This window comes from Mus caroli, chromosome 8 (genome assembly GCF_900094665.2).
Source record: "Mus caroli chromosome 8, CAROLI_EIJ_v1.1, whole genome shotgun sequence".
Taxonomy (NCBI): Eukaryota; Metazoa; Chordata; class Mammalia; order Rodentia; family Muridae; genus Mus; species Mus caroli.
The window spans coordinates 11,377,546-11,389,761 of record NC_034577.1 but is presented as its reverse complement, the minus strand read 5'-3'; the positions used below and the strand labels follow the sequence as shown (position 1 = coordinate 11,389,761).

The window sequence follows — 12,216 nt, the reverse complement described above, 5'->3', positions numbered from 1 at the left end:
AGCTACACAGAAGCAGATCAAAATCCGTGACAGAGGGTCTCCCCTCCCTCCCCCCTGCTGTGTCCAACATGACTTGTATCAGTTCATCGTCCATGGCTGTGACCAAATACCTGACATTAGCAACTTAAAAGGACAAATGACTCCGGCCCATGCTTTCAGTAGCTCCATGGCTTCTATGCTGCTGGCAAGCCAGCATATGACAGAAGNGTGTGTGGAGGAAAGCTGTTCATCTCATGATAGCTGAGAAAGGTTAGGAGCTGTGTGGAGGAGTGGGGTGGGGGGCATGTGTCCAAGGCATTCTTCCAGCAACATGCCTCCTCTAACTACACCCCATTTCCTAGTTTCCTCTACCTCTCAACACCATTGAAGTATGAAGCCACTGTTGGATTAGGCCAGAGCCCTCATGGTCCAACTGTCCCTAACCTTAAACCCACAGGCTGTCAAGGGGCAGTGCTGTATTCAAACCATAACACTTTCAAGAGACTCTGGCATGCCCTCTGATCGGTGAGGTGGGCGGGCCTCTGGAAAATAGAAAACAGTCCCATGAATCTGGTGGTGCCAAGGAGGGCCAGGCTTTGTAGGGAAGGTTGGGACCAGTCAATGTTTGGCCAACTGGAAACAGAGCAGGAGGCTGAGGAGGGGCAGCCATGGCTACAGGGCGAGCGGAAAGAAACACAAGAGTGCCCTGCAGTGCACCTCAGCTGCAGACAGAACACTGCACACCCGAGCCGGCCAGTTAGTCAGTGTTTCCCAATCAGCACTGGCTGCCTGCCCGGGAGGGAGGAGCCTGTACCCACACCGGGTCAGTACCAGGCAGGGGAGAGGAAGTGGGCAAGCGTGCCCTTGCACGTTTGCANGTACCCTGCTGGCCTGAGTCAGTAGCAAGGATTGCCAGTGGATCTGCTCGGAAGATGGACAGAGGAGAGCAGCCCACGGGTCATTTTTTAAAATTAGGTAGACACGGAGGTCATGGGAAACACCGGTTAACAGAGGGTCAGCAAGATGGAGAGCCTCACAACTGCCTCACTGTTCACCTGATGGTCTTGCTGTTGCACTGTATCATGTACAAGGATTATTTTCATAAACACACACACTCACACATACATACATACACACACACACACACACACACACACACACACACACGCACTTCACTCACTGGCCAATGCCTCCTTCTCCCAGTCTCTGACAATAACTGCAGGCAGATGAACACAAGGCGGCCCCACCCCTCCCCCTCGCCCCCTTCCCCTGCCCTGGGATGCAGGCACTGTGTGGCCCCACACATTCCTGTGGTTGGTTCTCAGGATTCCAGGAACCATGGCAACCACAGCTGCTTCCCTGGAGGCCACAGGGCACCAGAGTCAGGATCTGGGCCCCAGAACAATCTAACTCCTGTCCCTTTCCATGTCAATAGAGAGTGCAGGGCATTCACTGGCCGGATGCGAGCATGTGCTGGTGGCTGGTGACTCTGACACGGTTTCTGTCAAGGGCGAGGACAGATGCCAACAGCAAACACCTGTCCAGATGATCCACAGACGCATGCTTACGGGGGGCGGGGGGCAGCCTTGATGCTGAATCACTTTTGTTTTCTAAAAATAATATATATTAAAAAAAAACCCTCCATATTCCTAACGAAATAAAATAGCCTACAATGTCTAAAAACGGTCAGCGGCCAATCCCACCGGGAATTGTGTCCTCAGATCTCAGCAGATCTTATCAGTTGGCACCTTTCTTGCCTCTCTGCCTCCCCATCACTCCTCATGCCAAGGGTGGGTGTGTACCCTTTCGGCATCATGACCCCAGAGTTGTTGTTATGCTTTTCCAAGGCGCCTGGAATGGCTTAGCTACAAATCACTTGTAAACGCTATCCAACACATGAGTTGACAGGTGGCCACGCCCCCACACCCATCACTTACTTTCTAACTCCGCCCATTCCTGTGCTCACTGTCCCCATCTTTCTCCCATGCTCCCCCTGCAGCCCTGTTAGGCAGGACCCTGTGGACAAAGGGCAGGCAAGATGCACTTGAGCCTCTCCCTACAAGACCATCCTCCCCAAATCCACCCTGGCCTGGCCTCTCTCCTCTCCCTGTTCAAAGTTTTCAGTGATTCCTATTGGCCATGGATATATTTAGGACGATTCATTTTTCCCGGTCTTGCCTCTGGTGCCCCTATATGGTCCACTGTGGCCATTAATGCAGTCTTCATTATATTTGTAGACAGGATGTATACCTGTCTTTACAGGCTACATGTTCATATACAGGCTCACACATGAAGCCATGCCAAGTNCTACACACAGTAGCTGTGCACCTATACACACAGGGCACATGTGAACACCCGGGGGCTATGGACCACATTGGCTATATGTGCCTTAGCAGCTGCTGTCCCTTGAACATCTGCTGCCCTTTCCCCTTCCTTCTGAGGGACCCGGCTGCAGGCTGTACGAGGGCCAGGGACATCAGAACCCTCCCTTCCTGGGGGCAGTACCTGGCAGCATGCTATGCACGGGGGCATCAATGTTGACATCCTGCAGGTGCTTCAAGGTCTCTGTGTGGAAGAGGCGGAGGGTGGACCCCGAGGTGAAGGCAATCCAGATGCCAACGCCAGCCACAGCCATGTGGGAGATGACCATCCCTTCATCTTGGTGGGCCTCCAGCTGATTCTGGGGGAGTGGAGGAAATGAGGTCACACAGGGTATCGAGGGGTACAGCCAGAGTCTACAACAGTGCTAAGGGCAAAGATGTCACATGGTGGGGCTAGGCTGAGTCACTCCTGGGGATCATGGGGTCCGGGTGGAGATCAAACCCGTGACTGTCAGAGCACCGGCCTCCGTCCACAGCCACAGAATAGCACCCGTGGGCACAATGCTCTTGTGGCTTCCCCGAGCAGGCAAGTCACTCATAGAATCCAACACTACTTGCCTTTTATCATGGTACCTTCACAAGCTGAGAGAACAAACTCAACACAACATGAAAGGGGACTACAGGACGAATGGCTGCTGGCTTACATCCCTAAGGAGACACAGCCCACTGAGCAGCACAGCCGTGGGTTCCTGGGAGGAGGCTGGTTCTTCTCTCCAATCCAGATTAAGCCTGCCACTCTCCCTCAGACGTAACAGTCCTAGGGTTGCTTCCCTTGAGCCCTGCCTGAAGCAAGCAGCCCTGCCCACAGGGCACTCATTCCCCAATGGGCACCCTCACAGCACCGTTACTGCACAAGGCCTTCCTGGCAAACCTCAGCTATACGGTCATCTTGAGACCAGAGTGGGTGTAGAGGCCAAAGCCAAGTTAAGGTGCAGCGTAACAGCACCAAAGAAAGTCAAGTAATTCAGTCAGCATCAATCTTGCCTCTCTAAATCTCAACAACTTAAAATGCTCAGGGGTGGGGGTCAGGGGAGAGACAGGGACAGGCATAGCTCTGTGTCCTAAGAGAACAAGGGTGCACAGCACATGACCCATCAATCGCAAAGAACAGGCTTGCCAAGGTTGCAGTAACCCACACCCACACAGATGCTCCCAGAAGAGCCGGGCTGAGCTAAGCTACAGCCTGCGTTAACTGTATCTGGTTTCAATGGAAGATTCCAGGGTAGGAGTGGCTTTGCTTGTATGTGGGTGGCAGAACCCAGGTTAGGAGCTGTAAGGGGATGTCTCCCAACCTTGTCTCCTCAGCCTGTTTTTCAGGCTGCTTGATGCTGGCANACACAAACTAGATTGATTTTTGGATATTGATCTTGTAACCTCCGACCTTGCTGAATTTTAGGGTTTTTTTGTTGTTGTTGTTGTTGATGATGTTTTGTTTGATTTTTTAAATCTGCCAATGTTGTCCCAGATTCCTTAGGGATTCTGTATTCAAGACTATAGCTTAGCAAATTCTCCTCCTCTGTCCAACCCGACAACACCCACTCAGCCCAACCCCAGCATCCCAGGTAATAACAGTCAACTCTGTGGGCAGATGAGGAGGCGGGCCCCTGAGTCCTCTTTGTGTGTTCACTTACGCTTGTTGCCATGCCAACACACAGCTTCCTCTATGTGCCCTGAGACGCTAGCACTGGCCTGGCCCCTAGACTCCTCTTTGTGGGTTCATGCTGTGCACAGTCTGTCTGATGTTCACTGGACGGCCCTGGGGACAGTTCTTCCTAGATGCCTTCGCACGGAGAATGGACTCTGTGGCTGGCATTGCCACCCCCACAGGGGCTGTCTGCTTCATTCTGGAGCTCAGGCTGGATACAGGGACACTTGCTGGGATGCTGAAGAAGGCTGGTGCCCACTAGTCTCGGTGCTGGCATGGTCTTCAGGGTTCTGAGATGCACACCCGTCCACCCACCCACACCCTGCACAGTCAGGCATCACTGGAGGAGGAAGTCTGGATCTACAGACACCTCTGCTTCCTGCGTAACTCTGGTCATAGCACAATGGGTAGATCACTGCGATTGAACTCAGGGCACAAAGAAGCAGGGACCTTCCACGTGGAGCTTGTAATCCAGACACAAGGAATAAACGTCCCCTGCCCAGGACTCTGCCCCGGAGGCAGCTGGGGTGTCCTGGGGGGGGGGGCGGGGGAGGGCTGTGATCCAGTGCCAGGGACTGGAGAAAGAGGTGGCTCTGAATCTCATGCCTGGTCCAAGCAAGGGACGTGGGGTCAGTGGAGGGTCAGACTGCTCTGTGTACTGTTCTCATGACACAGCTAAGCTCATACCTGCCCAGCTTCCCTGGTCTCTGGAAANTAGCATCACTTCCTCATTGCAGTTATTCTGCCAAGCCTCTGGTGGAGGTCAAGGCAGGACAGTTTGCCTTGCATGACCTTGTTTCTGTAAGTGCTGAAGGAGCCTTCCCTTCCCACNCATTGTCCTGTGCTCACGGAGGGTGCAGAACTGTCTGCAGGGNTAGATGGTCCTCTGTGCNTTTGGGGACACAAATCTTGATCAGGGCTGCCCCTCATTTGAGTTCAGGGTGGAACAGTGACTGCCCCAGGAAACCTGTGGAAGCTGAGTCACAGGACTTCCAGGGAGGCTTGAGAAAGCAGAACAAGAAACAGGAGGATCAAACAACAGGTCCCTCCTTCCTCTCCATGTCACGCACCTACCCAGCCTTCCCTGGAAGCACATGTGGCCAGCTGCAGCTCTAGGGTCTCCAATCCCCAGCAACCTTCTCAAGCACTTGATGGACTGGCAGTGTCATCTTCCAAGAAAGCACATTTCATAACGCCTGGTCTGTATCTAGGGTTCCTGGATGCTCAATANCACATGGCAAGTGGGCGATGTGAAGTCTGCATCAGGNGCTTAAGGACCAAGGCACTAGCTCCAGCAGACCTGGCTGTTCCCATCTNTGCCTGCAGACCAGGAAGCTGGGAGGAAGCCCAGACCTCTTGCCCTGGATCCCATACACTGGGCTGAGAGATCTAGGTTCCTGCTACTGTGGGGTCCTCCTGGCCCTGTCAGACCCGCTCTGCCCTCTCACCCCTCATCCACTTGGTCCACACTTCAGCCTGAGGACTACAGTTCCTCCTGGAGTCACATCACTATGACACTCTCTGTGGTATCCCTTCCCATGCCTTCCTCGTGAACTCTGCTTATCTTGATGGAGGTGGTGACAAGGCCCTATGGTTTGCTTTTTGCAACCATAGTCATATACACAGACTCAGGGAAGATACAGTGCTTGAACATTACAAGGCCAGTTCTGACCTGGGCATGGCTTTACCATGCCTGCTGAGGGCTGGGCCTAATGGAGTCCCCAGAGCTCCACAGCACCCGAGACTGTCCCGTGGCTGGGCACATTGCCAGGGTCTGCTCTANGGTATCTGGCACTTGGCAGGTACACNGCAGTATGTACTGGTGCTGGATGAAGGACCAGGACGGCATTGGTTCAGCTCCGTGATCCTGGGCGTGGATCCCCTAAGTCTGATGTCCTGTTTGAAAGCAGGGACGCAGGCCCAGGGCCTGTTCCTTCCCTCCCTGGGAAACAGTTTCTGAGCATGCCTCGGAGGTCACAGGGATGCCGGGATGGATGGGTGGAGCCCTGGCCTGTGCTGCTCTGTTAACTGTCACAAGGATGACCGTGGCTGAAAACTACTGCGGGGTTGCTGTATCCTTGTCCTGGCTGTTCATCCTGTCTGTCCCTGTATCCCTTTCCTTCTATCCACCTGAGTCTAGTAAAAAGCACCATAACTGGTGGAAACTCAAGAGCAAGGAAAGCAGCCTTCAGTTAAGCTTCTCCAGTAATGATGCCATAACTGTGCCCCATGGCTCTAGGAAAAACAGCTGGGAAGTTAGCATCTACTGGAACCCCAGAACACCAGCCTATAAACATAGATTGCTTTAGACTGGTATTAGCTTTTTGAGACTAGATTTTTAAACACACACACACACACACACACACACTCAAAGGTAAGAAGGAAAGCTAACACGCAGCTGGGAAAGAGAAAAGATGGCAAGGGGCTGGAGAGACGCTCAGGGATTAAGATCACATACCACTCTTGCAGACNACCAAAGTTTGCCTCCTAAGCTCCCAAGTTTGATTGCTCACAGGGGCCCGTAACTTCAGCTACAGAGGGTCTAACACCCTTTTTGGCCTTTGTGAGCACCTGCACGTGTGCACACAAACACACACACACACACACACACACACACACACTCACAAAATAACATGTAGAGAATAGAGTTCCTCCTTACGTGACAGTCAGCATAGGAACCGCCCTCATGCCTGGCAGGAGGCAGACCTGTCCTTTGGGAGGCATTCTGACCCAGGCTGCCAGGTTAGAGACTCCAAACCCAGGACGCCCTGGCCTATGAGCTTTCCCGTTCAGCCCTGCAGCAGCTGTGAGGATGCCCTCAGGGCCTCCTCCCTAATGGTTCCCAGTGCTCCCCACCCTCCACGACCCAGGCTTAGCTGTAGGCTCACAGTCTGTGCAGGAAGGCAGCTGGCTCCCCCCAGCAGCAGCACCCCCGCCCCAGCTGGGTGAACACGGGTTGAGATCCCGGGCTGCACCCACATCTCAGCTGTGGCTGCCCACAAAACGGGAACAACATGAATCTCGTTTTCCCAGAAAAGCAGGTTTTGCTTCTCTCTATAAATGTGTCTAGTTATTTTGGGGCTAAAAAATTACACAGAGGGGACTGGTACTTGGATCTGAATGCTCTACTCGCTGAGCCTTGGAAATCTCCAGCACTGAGCCTCTCTACAGCATGTGGCATTATAAAGCAGGCAGGGAATGCTACCTTGTCTTGGTTGCTTTCAGAGGAAGGCTGCAGAGAGCATCCCCTAGCACTTTTGGTTTTAGTTTACTATAGTAATACGAATAACAGTGATGATGATGAGGAAGAGGAGGAAGAGGAGGAGGATGAAGAGGAGGAAGAAGAGGAAGAGAAGGAGGAGTAAGAGGAGGAGGAGGATATAATGTTGCCATTTGGGAAAAAACATCTTAAGATAGTGTTACTATGTCTCAGTATAAAACTGGTGACTAACAAATCACTACTCTGGCTCTTGGATATTTCTTTTAGCAAGATTTCATCCTGATGAAACATGGCAGCTGCGGTTCCGTTGGGCTCCAGTGTGCTGTGCTGGATGTGGTGGGCGTTTCCCGTCACCAACAAAGTAGCCCCTGACTTAGAGACCCAGACGAGCATCCTGTGACACTCAGCTGGNCTAGTTTAGACACAGAACCAGCGAGGTGAGGACTGCTACTCGTCAGATCTTCCCTGTGGAGCATGTCTACACAGGTTCTTGGGACTTTCTAGGAACTTGAATGATGTCACTGGTGCCAGCAAGGGCTGCAACAAAAATCCCAGGAAGTTGCCATAGTACCTGTGACTTGGTAGGGCTCGCTCTGTGCTTGAAGGGAGGTTCTTACAACAACAGTGACTCACAGGTGGATGTAAGAGTAACCGAAGTTACCNGGAAACTACGGGAGGAAATGCTTGCACGGGTCTCCTTCTGCCTCTCCTGTGGCTAGCTGGCAGGCTGGGCCTTGGGAACACAGAAAAGCCACTCATACATGAATCAGAAACANAGACGCCGGGGTAGCCCAGCACTAGGGCTGAGGCAGTAGGATCTTCAGTTGAGGCTCAGCCTGGGCGTGAGTGAAGCTATCTCACTGCCATCCTGGGGAGGATGTTTTGAACCTGGGTCTGCCCAGGAAACTTAGCACACGTCTGCTCCTCTGCCCAGGTAGAAACATCCTGCTACTGGCAGAGCCTCAGCTTCTGCGACCTGCACTGCCCTAGGGAGTCTACAGGCCTTAGGCAGCGTCTGCACAGATGATATCTGTGTCAGTCACACATACTACAGTTTGCAGCTCTTGCGGCAGAAGCCAGGTTAAATGGTGGGGTGTTAAACAAGCATTGGACCCTGGATTCTACTCCCAACAGGAAAACCACCCCGAGTTCTCTGCATCACTCTCTCCCCGAGGGGGACAGCACACGCCACCAAGGCATGTCCTGAAATAGATGTCCAAACAATGTCTAAAAGTGTGACATGTGAACTCTTAGCAGAACNGCCTGAAGCCCTGCTCTGGTGAGCTGGTAAACCCCACGGAAGATAANCTACAAATGTTCTCCGAGGCCAATGGTGATGGCAGTGTGACACTGAAGCAGCGAGCGGGAGAGTGCTGAACCATCAGGTTAAACTACCCCACCCCATAGAATAAAAACAGAAACAAAACCAAAACAGTGTGACCTGAGCTTACATAGGGACAGGGCTGGGTGAAAGATGGTTTAAGAGATGGGGTAACTGGGCATGAGCAATCGGTAAAATAAGTAGTGTAAGATATGGCTAGAAAATACCAATGGTGCAGTGAAAGTTACACAGACTATACATCTGTGAACTGCAAGCACACAGACTGGGACGTGGAACGGGAGACCTGACCGTAGGCAGTGGATGCAGCGCTATTACCCCTTTTCTCCTTTGACTGACAGGGCTGNGCAAGGCTGCGTACTGCCTTCAATGCTGTGTAGTGCGCCTGCGCCTAACTAGCTCCACCCCTGTTTTGGGAACTTCCAATTACCATTCCCTTGACATTCTGAAACCCAGAGCCTAAAAGGTCTGAGGTTACCCACACTGGGAAAGAGGAACAAGCCAGCGCCGGACAGAGGGTTTTAGAGAGGGGATGGATGTCTGTGCATGCTGCTGGAGTGGCACCAGTCAATGACTGTCAGGACCACCTTGTGACTTGAGACCAGTGTACACAGCGGACTGAACAGCAAGGACACTTCAATTCTGGTCCACGGATGGAAACATGCCTGAGATGGGGAGGGGCGGGAAAGGGGCGTGCCTGGGGGTAGAGACGTGGTGCAGTCTCCCAACTTTCAGCTCAGTTTTGCCAAGAACCTAACATGGCTCTAAAAATAAAGTTTGTCCTTCTCCAGCACCATGTCTACCCATATGCTGTCATGCTTCCTGCCTCAATAATAGACTAAACTTCTGAAACTGTAAGCCAACTGCCTTTACTGCTGGAGTCATGGTGTCTCTTCACAGCAATGGAACGCTGAGTCAAGACAGCAGGTAAGTGCTGGGCGTGGTGGCGCAAGCCTTTAATCCCAGCACTTGGGAGGCAGGGGCAGGTGGATTTCTGAGTTTGAGGCCAGCCTGGTGAGTTCCAGGACAGCCAGGGCTATACAGAGAAACCCTGTCTCGAAAAACAAAAAACAAAACAAATAACAACAAAAAAGACAGCAGGTAGACACAGAGCGACTATGCCCCAGAGGTGTAGTTAGGAAATGGCTGGTTGAATTTTCTAGGTAATATTATCTTTCTAAGTACAGGCGATGAGTGTCTCCATTTCACACACGGCCCCAGAATGCCCCACCGGTTCCTGCCACTCGCACTAAGGAAAAGCCTAGCTGCTTCTGGGGTGCATCCCATCCCCAGCAGGCAGCACGGGTTGGCTTGGCAGCACTCACCTCTATAGTGTGAGTCTCCACGCTGGCCATGAACACCTGCCCTCCCGAGGCTGCCCAGAGCGCACCCTCCACCAGGAGAAGGCTTCTGACTGGCAGGACACCCAACTTGATCACTTGCTGGGGTTCCGAGTTCCAGGATCCATCTTAAAAGAAAACAATTTTAGTTTCCCTTGAGTTCAGGCAACTGTGCACAGGGACAGAGAAATGGGGACACACATCACTGCAAAACACAACTCAAGTACCAACTGTGAATACAATACTTGCATCCAACAAGGGGTGTCCGGGGCCCTAGGACCAGCCCTGTAGCACGTGGAAGACACAGAAGACAGCAGGCAGGACAGGACAGCTTCCTATGGGTCCCAGCAAAGGGTGCCATTACCTGGCGTGTCTCTAGACACAGCCCTTGCTCTCTGTAAGTTAAACATCAGTTTCTTGACCTGTTAGATGAGGGCAGTACTGTCACAAGCCTCAAAACCTGTTTCAGGAACGAAGAACGAAGTGCATACATAAAAGCTCCACACGGGACCTGTCCCTCGGTTCCATAGACGCCATGTGGCCCGGCGGTAATATGTGAACTGATTTGGTTGTGTCAGGAGGACTATATCCAAAATCACTGGGAAGATGCTTATGTTTTCAAAACACACCATGATGAGTACAGCATCTCGAGAGGAAAATGTCTTTCCTGGAGGTGAGAATGACAAAACTAAGCCAAAGGCTCTCTCTGCTCTTTAACCGCCTCCCTCCCTTCCCTGACCCCAAGGAAGCCAAAACATAGTTTAGTTTGAAAAAGCCACAGAGATCAGAGAGTTAGTTCTACCACAACTCAAATAAGAATGAATCGGCAGCATAGAGATTGTACATACGGAAAGAAGATTTAACGTGAATCTTAAAACAACGGATGGGGCTGTCTTCTAAGTACTTAACTCCTCAGTCTTCACCCTAACCATTCATTAAGCCCCAGGAGTCTGATGGTAATTANATNGTCAGTGTGGCTTCCCGCTCTCTCTGTGTGTGTTCTCTTAGTGCAGAGGAAGCAAGGCCTCAGCTTTTTTTGTCAGACCAGAAGCCCCGAGCCCTTGAGTAAAACACCCNGAGCAAAGGGAGCCGGGCTGGGCTGTTAGACAGAGGCGGGCTACTGGGCAATCTCTGACTGCTGTGGTGTGCTTACTGATACACAGCCCCTTCGATGGGAGTTCTGCTCAGGGTGAACAGTGGTGCAGGATGGTTTTAAACCTCGGTGTCCCAGCCTACCTTTCATGCAGAAGGTGCACTGGGTCCGAATATAGTTAGATACAAGTGTGCACACATACACATGCATACATGCATGTGCACAGAAATTCAGGTATGCATATGCACACACAGACACACACACCCCTTCCCTCACCTGTCCTAACATTCATACAAACAAGCATCCCAGGTGTGGTACTTACAGCCCTTCACTGCACCACAGCCTGTACCCGAGATGGCATATGCTCCCTAGGGCAAGCATGGCAGGAAAATGCAGATGAGACAGAGCTCTGCCCATGGGCTGCCAGGAGAGCTCGGTGCTGCGGATCGACAGTGTGGTTCCTTTGAAACAGGAACTCCGAGATCAAAGGTGGGATAACCCACTTTAGATATTCCGCTTTGGTTAAGACTAGACTCCCAACAATTGGCCTCTGTTTTCTGGCCAGTTTCTGGCTAAGCAAGCTCTCTTTTCCTTAGATAACTGTGTTCTTGTCTCCCTGGGAGGGCCACGTGCAACCTGAAAGTGTGTGAATCTGGGCCAATAGGACTGCCTCCTGGGACAGCTTTTCCCTGGGTTTGTGCTGAGGCCAGAGCTGCCAGGCAGGTCACCTGCACCAGAGTCAGACTCCACACACAAGCTAACAATAGTGATAGTCCCATGCCTTCACAACCTGGAGGTTTCCTGTCAAGTCCCAGGTTTCCAAGTCCTATTCCAAAGCAACTGCCCACTCTGTCTGGGAGGGCCGCAGTTTCCGACTAGTCTTATCCTCTGCCACCAAGAACAGACAGATGGACGGACAACAGACTCTGTATGGATGCTCCGCCCACCTTATACTCTACCATTCTGGCCTGCCCACAATGCTCAGGGAGCTTAAGACACACCAGGAAGGCTGCAAAGATAGTGGGACTACAAAGACACCACGCNCCAGGAGGCATTCTGTATAACACAGCACAGGGCCGGGCTGGTCAAAATGTACAGAGATGGGGATTAGTCCTTTAAGAGATTAGCACACAAGAAATGGAGAAGACCAAATGGCCAAGAGAAAGGATCACAGATAACCAACTGGAAACCTGAAAGCCAGGGTATCATGGATGGGGAG

At 52.0% G+C, this 12,216-nt stretch overlaps 1 protein-coding gene across 1 annotated transcript in view; it reads right to left on the bottom strand.

The window, feature by feature from the left end:
* The window catches only part of Arhgef10 (Rho guanine nucleotide exchange factor 10), a 72,077-nt gene that overhangs the window by 7,092 nt on the left and 52,769 nt on the right, over window positions 1-12,216 (bottom strand). The window contains exons 18-19 of the mRNA XM_029480672.1: window positions 9,890-10,032; window positions 2,485-2,659 (exon numbers count right to left, since the gene is read on the bottom strand). Of these exons, the coding sequence (XP_029336532.1) occupies window positions 2,485-2,659; window positions 9,890-10,032 (318 nt within the window). The remainder of the gene's footprint in view (window positions 1-2,484; window positions 2,660-9,889; window positions 10,033-12,216) is intronic.